General features: G+C 31.6%; 1 protein-coding gene across 4 annotated transcripts in view; it reads left to right on the top strand.

The window, feature by feature from the left end:
- The first annotated feature begins 447 nt into the window (after positions 1-447).
- LOC106458724 (Down syndrome cell adhesion molecule-like protein Dscam2) overlaps positions 448-20020 on the top strand; it is a 79473-nt gene continuing 59900 nt past the window's right edge. For all 4 annotated transcript variants that reach the window (XM_022385000.1, XM_022384999.1, XM_022384998.1 and 1 more), the window contains exons 1-4: positions 448-598; positions 5514-5840; positions 13375-13536; positions 15920-16069. In XM_022385000.1, coding sequence (XP_022240708.1) covers positions 541-598; positions 5514-5840; positions 13375-13536; positions 15920-16069 — 697 coding nt within the window. In that variant the 5' untranslated portion in view covers positions 448-540. The remainder of the gene's footprint in view (positions 599-5513; positions 5841-13374; positions 13537-15919; positions 16070-20020) is intronic.

Here is a 20020-nt window from a genome sequence, read left to right as displayed (position 1 = left end):
AATGATTCTTGATACAAACAATTTCATTTAAGGAATAGATAACAAAATTTTTTGGCAGTTTTTAAGTCCCCAGCGTATAATATTGGTGATTTGTCATTAACATTGTCGAATCCTTCATAATCTAACTTTCTCACCTCTATCAAAGCTCTACCACCTCATGCACGTAGCATAACAGAAAAACAAGATGATCGATTTGTGAACATCAGTATTTTTACAATTTTTATAAGATTTTTATAATTATAAATCGTCTCATTTTTTTATGTTACTATAATGAAAAATTATGAGAATGCACATAACCAGCTTAGAATAAAAACCTTTGGTACTACATTTACAAAGAGTCTTTGTCTTTGCGCGCGCGCACGAATTTTGGCTCGTTAAAAGGCACGAGACTGGTGTGTTCTTCAGATGTGAAGCGGACATTCAAACTTTGAGTAGCGAGGACGTCAGGTTGCGTTACCGAGTCTCGGCTTAATAATTGTTCTATTTGTGTTAACAGAGAGATTTAGTTTATCAGAATCAAAAATTCGGACTAGCCGAACGATGATCGCAATACTGAAAATTCTAGGGGCTACATTCGGATTATTTTTTATGTCTTCAGGTAAAAAATGTTTTTTATATATTTGTATATTTTTAAAACTGTTCATAAAAATCCATATTTAACGTTCTATCTATCAGTATATTTATTCATTGCTCTATAGCGCCGCTTTCGGAAGTATACAAAATACTGACGTGTCTGTTGAAAACAATTGTTATATTTAAATAGTGATACCACAACATTTGTGTAACTTATAAAACGAGTATTTTAGTATAAAATAAATAGTATAAAATGATTTGAAAGTTATTATACGAGCTTTGCCAATTCAAAAATAAGTTAGGAGCTTTAGAGTATTTCATTTTAATAGATTATCCCTAGTAATAAAGTGTATCTTGGTCCTGACGAAACAATTTTGTTGACATGTTACGAACCATAACAGCGAAGTTAACCAACAGATTGTTCAATGAATTCTAATTATTACGGCTCAGCGGTAAGTCTGCGGGCTTATAACTTTAAAAATCGGGTTTCGATACCAGCAGAGGGTAAAGCACAGATAGTCCATTGTGTAGCCTTGTACTTAAGAACAAGTAAACAAAAGTAACCATTATAAGTTTTTGTTTTATGATTTTGCATACAGCTAATTAGAACGATATATTAAATTACGTGTATTAATTAGAGGATTAATTTTCTAGTTATGAATTATGTAGGTAGTTTGCTTTCATCAAAAGTTAATTATAATTACTAGTATATCAATCCTGAAGCGAGAATTGTGAGTTAGAAAGTTGTGCTACGTTACAGCGTATGTTTTATGTTGACAATAAAAGTATAGCTTCTTCGGGTTATAATTACATGCGTACGTCTCTTATTTAATTTTCTTTATTTGTTTTGGAAATTTCAGCATAGTCACGTAAGAGGTATTTGTCTATAACTATCCCTAATTTTGAACTGATAGACTAAGGAAAAGGTAGCTACTCACCAGCACCTAACTGCCAAAGCGTGAGCTACTCTAATTGAATGGTGGCATTTAACCGTCATTCTTATAATGCACTCACGACCCCAAAGTATGGAGTCCGTTTGAACGGCAACGGGACGCGAACTTTGAACCCGCAGATTCACAGTCTGGGAGGCTATTTACGTCCAGCCCTATTCAATTTTGAAATGTACCTTCTCAATTAAGAATCAATAACTGTTTTATAAAATATTGCGGTAATTTCAAGTTAGTCATGAGTAATGAGACAAACTTTTACTGAGATGCGTTAATATGTAATTTCTATAATTATTAAGTAATATTCATATGAAGTAGTCTATAAATAATAATTTAACATGACATGTTTTTTACATAGAAATAGAAAATAAATTCGGTAATATTAACCAATCCTTATATAACATTTTAAATTTGCTCACCTTCAATTTTCAAGTTTAGTTACACATTAAATTTTAATGGTTAATATAGGACAGTGTAGAGCTGCTGTTTCATAGATGAAAATGACGTTTTGATGAATATAATTAGGTAATGCACACATTTGATTGAGAATTAAACCTATAATTTATGTGTAAATAATTAATAAGTATCCTTACTTTAACCTTGACATTTTCATAAGGAATGACGTTATTATTTGTTGCTAGGTGATAATAATGGTTTACAACGTGCTATTACATATGACTATTATTTCCCTCTTACGAGATAATATAGTGGTTAATTAATCTACATATTTTTGTTTGCACAGTGATATACACACACACACATATATATATATAATCTTTTCCTTATTACTGTGTTAGTTACTGATCAACAGTTCTTGTATATCAGACAAATATTATCATAGGAGAAATTAAAAATTATAGTACTTTTTATACATTGAAGGTTTTGTGCACTCTATTTATTTGATATGGACTTCAAGATAAACAGTTAATGATATAGCATCTCTATGACTTATTTGCTTTGTAATTCATGTTACACAGTTTGAAATTTTTGTGTACAATATTATTTCATCTCAATACGTCATACAGTCATTGATATAGTATCTCTCATATAAGCTATGTTATTAGTTACACATGTTACTCTGATGATGATTACAGGGAAAATGTGTTTATTCTTTCTAAAGTATAACGTTACGCATTTCCAACATTATTTATGGTCATAAAAAGTCACTTTTTAGTCACACATTTTACTGAGATGTCTACAAAAAACACAATAGATACTACGGGCACATTATGTATTATTTGTACTCTTTGTTTTCTTTATAAAGGTATTTATACCTTATGCTGTTTCTTGTAAAAAAACGTATAGCTTACATTTTATGCTTTCGATATGCTAAACAAACACTTGTTGTCTTTGCTGCATAAAACAAGAACGTGTGCTTTATCTTCTACTGTTTACAACAACAAAGTCTACAAGATTTTCCATCATATATTTAAACCATCCTATATTTATATTTTATGTTGTGCGAAAACTATATGAACTTCATGATATGAAAATATTCTATACAAAGCCATTTAAAACTTTTTATTTAATAATATATTCATGCTTTAGTTTATTTTACTTTGACCTCATTAGGTTATGAGATATAAGATGATGATGGTTTTATGAATTTTAGATTTTTATGACCATTTTAATAGTGTTTACGAAGATGCAGACGAACGTAATGAAAGTTATGTGACGTGACATCTGTTTTATTACGTATGTGATCTTGTTATGCTGAAAAGAAATGCAATATGTTTTTTTTTGCCAAATAAAATAGTTAATATCTACCTGAAACGATCAAATGCTATTTATGTTATATATAATTCATCTATTGATTATGTTATTAGGCATTCAGTAGCTAACTCTCACTAATGTAAGTTAGTATTTACAGTAATAACATTCGTTTGAAGTATTTTTTTTTTATATATTTCCAATCGAACTAAAAGTTCTTTAACACACTATGCCTCATCGTTAGTTTTGGGCTAGTTAATTTGACTTTAATGACTATAATCGACAAGCAAAAGCTGTTTAATATGCTTAGAACTCAAACCTAAATTGGTTTTTCAAAACCATTAAAAAAGAATGAATGCATATACAATTTACTATGATTTTCTAATTATCTGTCACTCTATCTGTTCATTCATTTATCAATCTGCTACGCTAACTTTCTACGAACTTTATCTGCGTGAGTAGTTTAAATACGATAATAAAAGAGTTGGACACGATATTCCAGAAATTTCTATGGAAGTTTGTTTTGTTTTTGTTATAATCGTTAACCTGATGTTGTAATTTTTGGTAGTATTCGTTATTTCATAGTTGTTTAAAACATGCTATCTACAAAGATTGGCACGGTCAGAAGCTATTGCATGTTTCATTTCATGTCGTTTAACGTAATAAGGAATAAACCTTTATAATTAACATCTAAGTTACACTTGAACACGTATATCTTTTATTGCTAGGTGTACGTCTTTTAAAGACGTGTTTCGAATGAATCTCATCACAAACGAGCATATATCACCGTTTCGAACACGCACGAGATTTCCCAATTAGTGACACTGCTGCTTCTGAGTAAACCATTTTTTATTTTTCTAATTAATAAATTCATCTGTCTATTTGTCTATCTATCTCGGATTACAACTAAAAATTCCCCGAAATTACGTCATGCTCCAATAAAAAAACTTCTGTCGTTTATTACGGGTCAACGGTTTCCTTAGAATCATAAATGCTCTAATAAATAAATAAAAACTGTAACGTAGCCAGAATGAAGGTTTATTTATTTTTAATAACTTGGTTTTTCGAGAAAGGAGAACTTATGAGATATTTAATAGAAAATGTTTTTCTTCTTCTTGTTGGCTCTACATAAAGATATTGGTGAGATAAATTATTCATTGATGACGGAAAAGCTGTTTCATTGATCACTATGTTTTATTGTCGTCAAGAAGGAATTTTCAAAGTGAAACGTATGAAACATAATGCCATCTAAATACGAAGGAGTAGATTAGGGATATAGCGCTTTAATAATTTTAAGTTTATGGTCTTAAAAATGTAATATACGTTTTTCCAGTTTTGTTGTTAAAGTATCTGAAAGTTTTCTATACATTCTTTGCTTTGGAAAATGAAAAAAGTAATATTGATACACAGAACAATGAGAATTCAGTAAAGTAAATAAATTTTCTTAGTTGGATTAAAGAACAGCTTCTATAAACATTTCTCTTGTAATAGATTATGAAACTATAAAATCTTGAAATGATTTCCATCCAGTACGTCTGTTGTAACAATTCTTTCCTTTTAGTTACTTTCTGGAAGTAAAAGAACAACTGAGAGGTACAAATATCGATAAAAGTATTCACTTTGACCACTTTTATCTAACATAATTACACTATGTATTAAAGTTTACAGACTAATCGAGTTCATGAACGAATCATATACTGAAAGTTTTTAATATGTCGTTAAAATATAAAAAAAATTAATGTTATGTTTCACAGTATAACTGATTAGTTATAGAAGCAACACATGTTTACAGGGACGACATTAATATATTCATCTAGGAAGTGCTGAACAATAAGTTATATTGTTCAACATCAGACGATACCGACTCTGAATCCCAAGAAATTTGTCAAGAGACATGTTCTAAACATGGAACAATATATAAACTTACAGGGCTATGACATAAAGAACCTGTCTCTTGTAGCTGATGTAATTTTTTAAAGTTTTACACTCCTTAATAATTACAATGTGTTTTTAGATCTTCATTTTCACTTTGTTAAGTGCAAACCACAATCAATTTTCAGTTTTGTTTTGTGATGAAATATTTATATTTGAAGCTTATTATTAGAATTTAACCATTTTATATTCTGTGACACATCAATTATGAATTTAAAAGTTGTCATTACTCTGAATATAACACTGTATTATAAGATGTCGAATTCTTAAGCTCTCTCAGTCTAAGTCCACTGTTTGTTTGACACTTTTTGTTCTAAGGAATACAAGTATTATCATTCATTCCCACTTTAGATAGCTTGGCTACATCTGAGTTGACGACGACGCGAGGTCCCAGGTTTCTAGAGGATCATCCTGACGTTGTAGAGTTTACCAATACATCAGGTGTGGTTATTCCTTGTCGTGCTGATGGTCAACCTCCGCCTATTGTTCAGTGGATGATAGGGAATCGGAATGTGGTCAGGAAAGGAAAACTACAGGAGGTTAGCTCAGATGGGTCACTAGTGTTCAAGCCCTTTCATGCCAATGATTATCTATCAGATGTACATTCTGCCAAGTACAAGTGTATGGTCACTAATGTTGCTGGAACCATTCGTAGTAAAGATATCCGGGTCAGAGCAGGTGAGATCTCTAGGTTTTTATACATTTGACAATATAAGTTTGCTAACATGTCGTCATTAAATACATTATTAACCAAGTTTTGGTTCGGTTAAACATGACTGCAAGTAAAAGCAAAATGTAATTTTTTTCTATATATGTACATTGCTTTTGGCTCTCAAACCGAAACGATGGCAAAATAGTTTCGAATCGACGGTAATATAGTATACACCGATATCTATAGGAAAAGTTATAATCTATTTCTTTGTTGATAAAAGCAAAGAAGAACCTTTTTGAGTGCATCAAAATTTCCATTTATCGAACAAAATTCCTTATGTTCATTAAAACATTTTATTGCATATTTATGAAGCCTGTCATTTCTTCAGTCTAACTCCTTATTAAGTTTGTTTGTTTGTTTGTTTTGAATTTCACGCAAAGCTACACGAGGGCTATCTGCGCTAGCCGTCCCTAATTTAGCAGTGTAAGACTAGAGGGAAGGCAGCTAGTCATCACCACCCACCGCCAACTCTTGGGCTACTCTTTTACCAACGAATAGTGGGATTGACCGTCACATTATAACGCCCCCACGGCTGAAAGGGCGAGCATGTTTGGTTGGACGGGGATGCGAACCCGCGACCCTCAGATTGCGAGTCGAGCGTCTTAACCACCTGGCCATGCCGGGCTCCTTATTAAGAATGGGGCTTAGAATGTTCTAGATTAAATTATTTTGGTTACGTTGTTTGCTCTCCTGTCTGTTTACTTGTTATATTTATCTACTGTAATATTTTTTCATAGAAGGAACAATGTGATGACCCTATACAGAAACTGTACTTTTGAAATTATTTGAAGATTTTGTTTGTTTGCTGTTATGTTAAACTTATATTAAAGTTTTTCTTCATTACCCATTTAAGCCGTCTCCAGCCATTATTTGTTTGTTTGTAATTAAGCACAAAGTTACACAATGGGCTATCTGTGCCGTGCCCACTGCGGATATCGAAATCCGGTTTCTAGTGTTATAAGTCTGCAGACTTACCACTATTCCATTGGAGAAGGGGATATTTGAAGCTGTAAGCTGATTTGAAATGTTACATTACATTATAATGACATCCAGAGTTTAGTGAGACGCTATATTTCATCTGTATAGTTTTTGTCAGCCACTAAATTGTGAATTATTAAACATAGGTATGCTGTACAAAGTACCCTTTTCATGAAAAATTCAAATATTCTTTGCATCATCCTAACTAAAAAGCTATCATTTCTAAGCAAGTTTATTCCTTATCGCGAATTCGTCGTTTGAAATGATAGTTGACTAAATATTACATAATAACTAACCTGCGTATAAGGTTACTACTACATGAGGGGGGGGGAGGGGAGTGTAAAGTTTAGGAAAAAAATGAAGCAGTTTTAAATGACACCCGGTGCTGACACTCAAACGAATAGTCTAATGTTCTCAGCATAATTAAACAATGTCATTGATGTGATCGCTTGAAGCACTTTAATTTCTATACTGGAATAAATCTATTTATGTGTAGAATTTTCTGTGTGTTTTTTATATTCGGTTTGAATATTCTGACAGCCATATCTTTGTTTTCTAAGTTGCGATAAAAACAGTTAATGTATACTTGAACTAAATGTACAACAAGAATAGCAGTTTGCCTTTTGAATTCGTTTACTAATCACAGCCATTACAGATATTCGTATTTATTTGTATTTCGAAAAGAAGAGTCGTTATTAATGCGAAAAAAAAAAGTAGGAGTAAAGAGAGTCCCAAAAGTTAGAAAACGCCATGTTTAAACTACAATCAATACAAATGTGTTTCCTCTTCCAAATATTTGCACATTTGCCTAATGGAGTATTATCGAAAAGAACAAAGTGAAAGTATATTGTTTGTTTTTCGTCTCACTTCTTTACGATATATGTTATTCGGAAAACACGCTGTCTCGTGAAGCTTCTGTGCTTATTTTTATTGACAAAATGTATTTGGTTTTTGAAATATATTTTTATATCTCGCTGTGCCGCAGCTTTTGCACGTATATTTCATTTAAGTCAGGCAACCTCATAAGATCTATTATGTTTACACATACTCAGTACGTGTTTAAACCACGAACCCAGTCTGGTATGGTGGATATCAATGGCATATACAGTTCACTTCTCACACGCTGCCAAATATGTATTTATACATGGCAAATGCAAGTGAAATGAATTTAGTATTGAACTTCCTATTGAGCAAAGTCGAATTTTCTTGATATTATTTGCTGCAATTTTCCTCGCTCTATGACGTCAACAGTTTAGTTTACCTTAAATTGATGCAGCTTGATATCCTGGTGACACCTTTACATTCCACAATATCTAATGGAAGAGTTTCTAAGAACTTTAGAATAGCAAATAATCATTATGTGAAAAATACTTAGTTCATGGATATTTTCAGCCGTTACTTTCGCATGCAAAAATCTATATCAGTGTAAGAGTTTTCACAAACATTAATATTTGGGTGTCATTCATTTTTTAGAATGTTTTGATGCGTACCATGAAATCAGCTGTAATTTATGCCAATTATTGAATAAAAATGAAAATTAAATGCATAATTTTGAAATCGCAATTTTATGAAAAATAATACAAAATAATTCTAACTTTACTTACTTCACTTAATCATAATTTTCCTCAGGTTAATTGTAATAAATTTTACTTCTAACCCATGATAAATAGACACATCATTTATGACTCGATGTCATTAAAAACTATTTGTTTCGTTTATTTAACACCTGCCACACTAGCCAGTCTTGCATCTTGATGTCGATAAAAAAAAAAGAGTCATTCTGGAAAGGTTTGGGTTGTTTTAATTAGAAAAAAAAGAAAAACCTTTGGCACTATTTTTGAAGTCTGTGTCGTTGTACGAGACCCGTGACCTGACCCGCAATCAAAAGATCCAACAAGGAGAAGTTAACTTGTAAATGTAAAGTAAAACGATGTAACAATGAAACATGTTTGGAATACTTTAAATGTTTTTGTGAATGTGATGGCTTAAGTGTAGCGGTTAAGCTAAACCGTAGGTTCAGGTTGGATGAGGGAAGGACTTATTCAAAGATATCCCAATCGATTTGATATACCAGCTGAATCGGAGATTCGTCAGCTAATTACTGCATTGACAGCGAAACATGAAAAAAAAAACAAAAAAAAACGGGCCCAATAATATCGTTATCCTTAAAAAAAGAGAGATTGGAATCATATATAAGAAATAATTAGTTTCAATAGTTTGTGAAACTTAAAGCACAGTGAAGCCCAAAGATGCAGCATTCAAGTTGAAGCAGATGCACGATGCATTACAAGATGACTTCCTTAGCGATTCTTAAATTAAAAATGTCATTTCTGCAATAAAGAGTAAATATAAGGAGGACGGTATAAGACACAGTATGGTACCAACATAGTATAAACCATATAAATTTTATCATGTCATATTGTCATTAATATTTCGTTAATTTCTGTTTTAGAAGTTATTTCGAGGTTCATTCATCAAAATATATCGAAATAACCCTAAATCACCGGTTTCCGGAATGATTCCCCTGTTGACCACCCTAAGCTCAGTACTAAAAGATGCTGGGCTGGTTCGTGAGGCAAGTGGTAAAAACAAATAAACTTCCCCACAACATTAAAGAAATTGAGTATCAACGTGATTCCTATAAAACAGGCTACATTTGGAAACTTTTCATCTGTGGCACTTTTGTAGATTATTCCTCCAAGGCTTTCTTCACAAGTGTAATGCTGAACTAGACACTTGCTGCTCGTTTCACTTTGGTTTGCTCATCACGAAGACTCTGTCTAAATCATTTATAAAATAATAATTAATCTGTTTTTTTATCTTCTAGCAAATATTTAAATATTTATTTGTTAATAAGTATTCTATACCTACTGACATTTTCTAGTGTCTAACAAATCTATTGAAAAATTCGGCTTGATCTTTAAGTAAATGGTTATTTTAGTGCTAATATAACCTTTAGGGCCACTTTCGTTTCGTTTGCAGTTAAGCATAAATCTATACAATAGGCTATCTGTGCTGCGCGCATCACGGGTATCAAAACCCGGTATCTAGCGGTATAAGTCCGCAGACATTCCGCTGTGCCACTGGAGGAGGAGGCCACTTAGGGCTAGCGAGTTTCAAAAAGATTGGGAAAAGTGTCTACTACGGCATAACAATGTAATGCATTAAACTGTATCGTTTCTCCACTTTTTATACATTAAGTGACTAATTATGATGGTGGGTGAACTCTCAGGAAATTTTACGATTTTTTGTATAACTCTTAGCTATGTTACCTTATATCAGATGTTTATTATATTTTCCAACGAAATAGAATACAAGCAAGCAGCATGCTTATGAGGGAGCTATGGCAGAATTGCTGAGAGAAATAATTACAAAAATAGATAAAACCAATGGAACATTGAAACAGGAACAACAAGAGGAAGTGTGGTGTGTACTTTATCTTTTCTGTCGTCTTTAGATCTTGTACACCGCATTACTTGGCCCTGAGTACTATCCATCACAAAGACGTGACAAGTACATTGCGAGATGCGAAAAGATGAAGCATTAGTTGCTATGTTCAACATTATTCCTTTTACTTTTCCTACAATTGATCATCTTGTAAGACACACACTAAGATCCTCCACCCTTCCACATTTTTTTATAACACTCTTTCTCCTCCTTCTTCGTTTAAATTCTCTCAGGCTTCCTATAAAAGTTATTGTGCCTTTCACAAGAAATTGATATAAATTTTGTTCTATAGAGGCATTACTAATAAAACCACAACAACACTAAGTTCTACTTCAATAAATGTTGAGATAAGCTTCTGGTCCTTAGAACAAGCATCATATTCATTGGTTTTGAAAATATTATTGTTTACACATTGTTTCTTCAAATTTCAGAGTTTTAAATATCCTAATACCAATATTATGTCATGTTGGTTGTATAATTTTTTTTTTACTATCAGTGTAAAGACATTAAGTTTAGTAATATTAGAAGACAAGAGATACTCACTTTAGATAATGGTATTTTTGAGCTGAAATGTAACTTAAGCGGTACATGGATGAGTGACCACTAGGCCGTAGACAATGAATGTCTTTAGTTTTGAACTACTGACAAGAGTGAAGTCAACATTATTCGCTATCAGAAGAACTTTCTCCATCTTTGAACAGTTTAACTGCATTGTTTCTCACTCTTATAAAAAAACCACAATTGAAAGTATGAAGTGTGTTCAGTTGCATAGTGACGCGAATCTTGGAACTTCCGATACACAGCCTGGGACGCTAGCCATTAAGCCACATCTGAACCTTTCACTTTAGGAATTAATTAAGTGGATATATATAACCACTTTGGAGCCAGTTGAACAATTTGACACATCAATATATTTTATATAATTAACTCTATAAAGTTACTAATTTATTAAAAGGCTACATAAAACATTAAGTTCTTTGTAAATGAATTAGATAAAATTAGCGATTTATACTACGTTCATACTATCAGATTCATTGAACGTCAGATCTGGCAAAACTTACTTACTTGTCTCTACACTCTGATAAATGTATTGAAATCAATCAGTTTATATTATTTAAAACTTATATGAAATATCTGAAACAGCTTCTCTGAATATATTAGAAAAAACTAAATTACCTTACTTGTTACATTAATAACCCATAACTTAATATTTCTTCAAAATAACTAATGTTTTGTAAGAACAAAAAGAAACAAATGTCGTCTATGAAATAATGTCTTCAAGTCTCAGAAACAAAAACAAACTTTATTGTTTTTAAGAAAATAATGACGTGAATTTCGAAATAAAATTATGTTCTTTAGTCTAATCTAGACACCAAGCTTTATGTTGTAACCTTTTTCTCATATCCTGAGAATAAGATAGCTCAGCGATATATGTCTTTGGAAGATGGGGTTTCTGATCGATGTTCAATTTGACCGTTATTTTTCTTTTCATCACATGCTATTAGACTGACCTCATGTAGAGGATGTTTCAAGTTCCTCAAGGGACTTTCTTCTCTGATTGTCTGTGTACAAGTCTGTGGGTAACGAGAAGTACGTTGGGGGGGGGACTACTGACGTGATCGCTTGATGACTTACTATGTATAATCAACCACTACGTTAGTTATCTAAAGGCAAAAGGAACAGCTTAACTTAAAGAGCTTTAACCAATAGAGGTTTCGGAGAGGAAAGACTGCTCATCTAAGGTACTTTTTTAGCTGTTACTTTGATCTTATTTATGGTGATTTTATTGTCTTTACTTCTTCCATCTAATTAAAAAAAAATCGTTGTTTTCTACAGTGAAATTTCGTTGCATTCAATAGATTTCGTAGCAGAATAATACCCTTGTAAGAAGAGGATAAAAGTAGTAAAAGTACGGGTTACTTTTCCAACAACATGTACTTATTTTGATTAAATCTCTCTCGAGTATCTTAAGACTGAAATTAATTTATATCCACATTTTATAAGTTAATCTAACCGGGTTCGTCAACCACGTAATAACATTTTTAACTTTAATGTTTTAATCTTTACAGAAGTCCAGAAAATCAGGATAAAATAACCCCTTTGAAACCTTCATTACTTAGTTTTATTATTTAAATCTACTTTTATTTTAATGGGGATAACACAATCATTGTACACAAAGGTATACGACGTATGCTTAGTGCCTTTATCTTATATATACATATTTCTTTCCTTTTTAACGGAAAGGAGCATCGTAATCATTGTAATCTTGGTTAGATTTAGTACAGAGAGTTTGATAATGTGACTAACAGTAGTTACTATATATGTGTGTGTGTAACAAAAGAGAAGCAATAAAAGTTGAATTAATTAAATTTCATTAACAGAAAAGTGATAAGCTCAAATGTAGCACTATCGAGATACGTGTTAAATGCTAGTACGTAACAAGAGAAATATGAATTTTTCATACGTTGTTCGAAATCACAATCTAATAGAATCTATTTTTGCACGAAGTGTAATAAATTTTAGTTACCATAGAGATTTTAACATGTATAACATAGACAAAGAGGTTCAATAGGACAGAGGGGAATAACCACGGAATGTTAATATAGATCCTATTTCTAGAAGAGTAATAAATTGATACATTGCAAGGGACACTTTTTCTAACATCTGCAACACTTTCTGTGACAAATATTTTATACTTGTCACTTTTCTGTTTAGTCAATCGTTTTTGCCTCTATGAAATATGTTAATAAGTTATTGATAATTAAAACACTGAATCGGTACTCTTTATATCAGGAGGTTTCTGCTATATTGCACTTTTGCACAATTTTATTATTTACCATATAATAAACTTAAAAATATATATTTTCAAATACCAGAATTTACGTATGTCTTTAAAATATAGCTTATTAAAATATAAAGTGGTCTAAATCTAAACAATTATACTTATAAATTATTTTATAAAATAGATGGTTTTATGAATTTAACATAACTTGTAAGAGACAAAGAAAATGGTTTAAATAGAATGGAACTGATTGCATTTCCTAAGCCTTATATCCTTTGCTTGTCTACTTTCAGTGATCGTCAGACATTTTGAAGTTCAAGTGTATAATGAATATGTAATTCGAGGAAATTCGGCCGTCCTCAAATGCCACGTACCTTCCCACGTGCGAGATATCGTGACAGTGACGTCATGGATTCAAGATGAAAGTATACAAATCACGTCCTCTACGTTACAAGGTCAGATATAACATATCATTTGAAAATATATTTCCCTCACTTGATGCTACTTTTATTGTGAAAATATGAAGTACCTAGATATATACATCTAATTACGTATATAATCAACTTCAATTATGAATGTTGTAGCTGTCATCCAGTCATCTTATTCATCTTACTGCTTGCTCGATATTATAAAAAAGAGTGTCAGACATTGCCAATCCATGTATTATACAGCAAGGAAACTTATCAAAATATATCATAAGACAGTTCACTGAAAAAACTAATCAGATAAATGTCAGAGTTGGGGTATGAAAGAAATTCTTTCCATATTAAGGTACCTCTAGGAAATTCCAGCTCTCTGAGAATGATATTGCAAGATAACAAAATAAAACAATATTGTGAAAGTTGAACACATTCTTATTTTGTGTCGAGTTCTGGGTTATAATTTGCATTTTGAAGTTAACACATATACTGGAATAGAGAGAGAACAAAGGCATAGAAATATTTTCATATATTCGGATTAACTGGATATTAAAACTCAGTCCATTTGTTTTCCTTTTTAAATCTACAAAGGAAGAACAATGCAAATTGAATAATAATAGATAAAATGTATACTAACAAGTATTTATTACTAAAAGCATTTCACACAACATTATTAAAGGCTTTGAATAAAATAGCTAAACGCATTTTAAATACTAAAGCCATGATTAATCCTATTTCATGAAATTTTCAAATTAACGATGGTTACGTCGTGGCAGAATCATAATGGAGCATCTCTCTATTAGCTGTGAATATGTCTCAGAACGTTTTCAACGTTATGCAACGATAGTTATAGATAACGAGTATATTTGATGTGATGAATATCCAGTATTAATATTAAAGGCATATATTGTTATTAATATGTAACTTAGAAACCTGCAACAGCTTGTACGTCTTTGCGGGTGGAGTACGTCTTTGCGGGAAATCCAATGAAATAACGAAAGCGTGATTACTGTATTCTGATACTTGCTTTTTTACTTTCCAAACTTTGTGTCTTACAAAGATTACACACTGGATACCGCTTTAAATCGTATAGCTTGTATAATATAATTCACTGCACATTAAATCAAAACTCGATAGATTATTTCTTATCTTCATGTCGAAAAAAATTAGCAAACACTATAATTTGTACTCGTTTTTTTTTCTTTGATAATTGGATACGTTGCTGTGTACAACGATTCTAAGTGTATATTGTGGCCATTTATCCAAATTGCATCACATTTTATTTTGTATAGAAAACGTTATCATGTATGGAAAATAAATAGCTGTTTTTCAAGCCATTGACAATAAATTTTCAATTTGCAAAATCTAAATCATGGGATTTTTTGGCTTTAGCGTATGTTTTCTTTTAATATATGTCAAGCTCACCTGGCAAACTACTAACTTCATTGAATGCCATAAAATATTCAGGTATCAAGACCACAAAATCTATGTTTTCAATAGCATGTATTATTAAAAAAAAACTTCATATAATTTTTTTTCTTTCAAAAATATAATATTCAGTCCTAAACAAAATCTATTCTATTAGAGACTATTCATTACAGTTTCTGTGGCTGTTGAATTTAATGTTTTGTTTTGGCTTACAGCAGTACTGGTATTGACGGAGATAGAAGATAACAATGTTTTACTTATATTAATTTGCGATTGTCAAATCTTCATATGTTTCTAAGTTTTATTGATTAAAACCATAAAAGAAACAAGGACGTCAAACATTTACGCGCAAAGTTAAGACGCTAGAGATTACTGAGATTAATTTTCAAAGTAAGATAATTTTTTCTTATAATACTTTTTCCTGAGATAGTCTTTGTGCACGAAATTATTGTAGTTTTTTTGCTCATACATTTAATTAAAATCTTAGAAGGGTTACGAAACTTATTTGATGCACCACGTAAATCATATAAGTAAAAGCTAACAGTAATTATCATATTTTTGTTGTACTTGTTTAAAAAGTGTGCTTATCATGACGAAAATAACAAGAAAAGATCACCATATTATTGTGTTAACCAACGAAAATGCTTTGCGGAAACCCGGCATACTTCATAAAGAAGCTAAAACGTGCTTAAAGCAAACAAAAACTTGACAAAATCAGAAATATTCAATTTTATCTATTCGGTATCTTTAAAGTCTTTATAATGGTACCTGAACATTAAGAAATATACTGAATATTGTGGTTGTCTTATTTTATTCTGGTGTGTTAAACATTTCGAATGTTAGATTATAATGCTTTTATTTATTGAAAAAACACACACAATAGACTTAGGTAATTCATTTTAATTAATTGCACCAACCCAAGGTTTATTTCCACTTGGCAATAACATGTTGTTAGTTCAAACTTGTTTAGAGATGCTGTTTTATTTTTTAGGAGGCAAATACTCTGTTCTACCAACAGGGAGTTTGTTGATACGTGATGTCACAGAAAAAGACGAAAGAAAAGTTTATCGTTGCCAAGTTTACAATCGTCTGACTTCAGAATCAAAAGTTAGCAGCAAAAGTGGGAGAATAATTCTAACAGGTTAAAAATTCAAATAGATAATATATCTTTAATTTTAATGTGTTTTTTATTCAGTATGTTCTAAACAGGAATGCGATAACTTATGCTATAAGTTTCAAAAGTTTTATTTTAACATGTGTTTTTATTCAGTGTGTGTACTAAACAGAAATGCCATAACTTATTATGCTTTAAGCAGGGCCGGTCCTAGAGTACAGGAGGCCCGGGTGGAAGAATTAATGGTTGTCCCCCCTGCTACAATGTACATGAAATGATATATATATATATATATATATATGCATGATAGAGAGGGTGATTAGAAACAAAAAGATATAGCATTGCATGATGCATCTCAAACTCAATTTTAGTAATGACCTACCCAGTTTTCAAGCATAATAAATGGAAACAGATGGAATAATAACAATGAAAATGTACTTACAAAATTCTAGTTCAAGTGAAATTGCATTTTCATGCACTATCACTGGCTCACTCTTCTATGAGGTTTTCGAAATTGTAGCATCTTACTTCCTATCTTTCAATTGACAAGATAGTAAAGGAATTGAGACAGTCTTGACTCACTGTTGATCGCAAATATGATCTTATTAATTTCAGTTTACTGAAAGAGCTTTCAGCACTAGCCACTGTAACTGACAAAGTTAAGTAAACTCTGACAGCTACAACAACGTTTGGAAAGCTGCATCATATCTGCAGTTAACCAAACACCTTAATAAATCTGTGATTTTCATTTCAGTATAGTTCTTTTCTTTCAGAATGTTTTTTTAGAATTTTTGACTCGTCTATGACTTCTGGACCAATGTCTTTGAATAAAAATTGAAATCCTTTACTGCTTGCCCTAAGTTTTCATCGGAGATGTTTTGTTCCATTAAATACTGAAGGAATTTGAAGCGATTCATTATTTTGGGAATACTACTAAATCGCTCTTGAAGTTGCATCAGTATATTATCAACTAACGTATTGAAGAATATAAATCTGAAGTGCTGTTCTGGGTCACAAGGAGTTTCATCGTCAGAAATTTCATCATACTGTCTTTTTCTTTTATGTAGTCTCTTAGATGGAAAAATTAGGATTGCCACCTATTTCTTCAACAGCTGCTTTCGCTTCTTGTAGTGCAGAGTCAAATCTAGTTTATTATTTATAGTCTAACAGAATTTATCAAAGATCTTGCAGATTCCAAAGTAGCTTCCCTACTTTGCAAATGTTTATTAATTTTATTTATCATACTTAATTAGTCACACTATACAACTAATGAAACGAGAAAAGGCAAAGACTGAATGCTTTCAAACAAACCATTTGCTTCAGAGACATGTTGCAATTTGAAGTCATTCTAGAAAGAAAAAAGACGGTAATTTAGATTTCTTTTTGTCTTCTTTTTTTGGTGGTTACGAGGTCTGTTAATTTGACCGTCCTTGTATAGAGCTAGAGTAGAGAAAATAACATATAAAATATGCAGTTTTACTGAAAATAAACATTTGAAATGTATTTAGGAGATTTTAGAGGTTATGAAAATGAAATTTGAGGTTTTTGAGATGAAGAAAAGTATTTTCAATTTTAACATGAAAATCACTTTGCACGTAGACAAGTACAAAAATACTTGATATATTCACGGACAAGTATTTTTTAATTTATTAAAATACTTCACTAAAACTATGCTTTATTGAATGTGAAAGACTTATAATATTTACTGAAAGTCTGCCAAGTTTTGTGAAGATATACATACTATATAACAGTGAAATGAACTAAACAGGGCCTAAACAGGGCCACATTTGATTGGAATTTGGGCCCTCTTCAATGGGGGCTTGGGCGCCTCGCACCCATTGCACCCCACCCCCCTAAGGGCCGGCCCTGGTTATAAGTTTTAAATTTTTTATTTTAATCTGTGTTTTTTATTCAGTGTGTACTAAACAGGAATGCCATAACTTATGCTATAAGTTTTAATTGAATGTGTGTTTTCTATTCAGTGTGTACTGAACAGGAATGTAATAACTTATGCTATAAGTTTCAAAAGTTTTATTTTAATGAATGTTTTTATATTCAGTGTGTATTAAAAAGGAATGCCATAACTTATGCTATAAGTTTTAAAAGTTTTATGATACCACAGATCCTGGTCTAAGAGTCATTAAGTATCATCTGAGGGCAAATATGCAAGTCGTAGGTTTCTCTCATTAAGGATATGTGCAATAAAAATGGCCACTATATGTGAAACGTTAAAATAGAAGGTTGTTGGAAATCATTACTGATGCATGAAATACATCACCTACACCTGTACTGAGTCATTGTGTAGTTGCAAGAAACTATGTTATCTGGACACTAGGATTACTGCACTTCGATATTATCTGTGGGTTTCTTTTAAATTTGTGCCTATATTAGTAAAGCATGTCGGTGCCTTAAGGATGCTGTATCCGCCATAAGAACAGATACGTGGCCTCACATTGCTTGTAACAGCGAAAGAATGCCAAAAATATAACAAAAGCATTATTCATTTCAGGATGCACACTTGCCAAAGAGCCAGACTTTTGTAGGTGTTGGGAGTAAAACTAATGCGTCTTTAAATTGGAGTTATAATTTTGGTCACCCTGAATTTACTTAGTTTTTTATTTCTTGGAAGTGAACTTACTCTAAAAATTGCGTTATTATTGAAAGGGTTAAGTCTGTGTTTCTCAAAATGTGGGGCGCACCCCCAAGGGAACGCAAATGGTCTTTTGGGGGCGAGGATTAGGGTACAGTCAATTGTGCAATAATGCAAAATTAAGCGTTTCAACATGTTTTTATTAATGAAAATAAAAAGTAATTACTACAACACACATATCATTTTAATGTGTGTTCGTGCATTACATCTCGTCACATAACTCTCTCTCTTTTACTCATTTAAAAAAGAGGGGCGCGCGCAAGAAACCATACTTATTAACGGGGAGCGTGGATAACAAAAGTTTGGGAAACTCTAGGTTAAGTAATAACCATGAAATATGACCTCTACAAAACTAAAGCAGAGCAATTAGTTTGTTACCATGTCTTAAGCCTAAATATATGTTATACTCTCAATATCTGAAATTTATTGTTATAGCTCTTGGACAGGAGTATTCTAAACCATTATACTTGATAAAATATTTTTATCTAGTTTTTTTGAACCCTTATTTAGGTAGAACTTAATTTATGACGCCCCTTTGTTGCCAGAGTGGTGGTGATTATGATTAAATTCCTTTCCTTGGATATACCTAACACTAATTTACTGTCTTTTGACACTCTTATGATGCTATATAAGCATATATATATACGATTTGATCAAAATTCTTGTCATGCCAGAAGAAGAATATATGGAAGTATTATTAGATCTAATTCATAGCTGTCTGTCTAAGTTTCACAAAAGTCAAGGGTGAATTTTGACGCAAGAAATGATTGTTTGTAAGCAAAATAAAAGAAAACAAACGAGAGTGAGTTGATTTCTTATTTTTTGCTTATGTAGTTATTTACCAACTCAAGCATTCAGGAAAATAATCATATTAAACTTTATAGAATCGGTAGTAAGGAACGAAACGTTTTTTACCTAGCTATATAATATACATAAGGCGAACATAATGTCTGGAATAAAGTCACAAAAATATACACTTACAAAAATCTTGAAACTAGTTAAGGATGATTTATAATTAAATTTTCATGCATGTTTGTGTTTAAACTGTTTATATATATACAACGAACTGGTGTATTATTTATTATTAGAGCTACTTTACATGTTTTGCTTTTTTTCACTAAGGCACATCATCAAAGATATAGATGTAATGAAGGATGTATTTTTAGTTTTACAATGACGAGCTGCAGTACTCATTCTCAGTCTGAAATAAGGTATTAAAGGTCTATTGATTTTAACTTAAATTGCAGCTGTACACAGCGTGGTCACAAGTAAATGGACACCACCTTTTCAGAAAAATTGAAAATTTTCAGTCATATTCACATGAATTG

Source organism: Limulus polyphemus, unplaced genomic scaffold (assembly GCF_000517525.1).
Source record: "Limulus polyphemus unplaced genomic scaffold, Limulus_polyphemus-2.1.2 Scaffold505, whole genome shotgun sequence".
NCBI lineage: Eukaryota > Metazoa > Arthropoda > Merostomata > Xiphosura > Limulidae > Limulus > Limulus polyphemus.
This window is presented reverse-complemented; position numbering and strand designations above follow the sequence as displayed.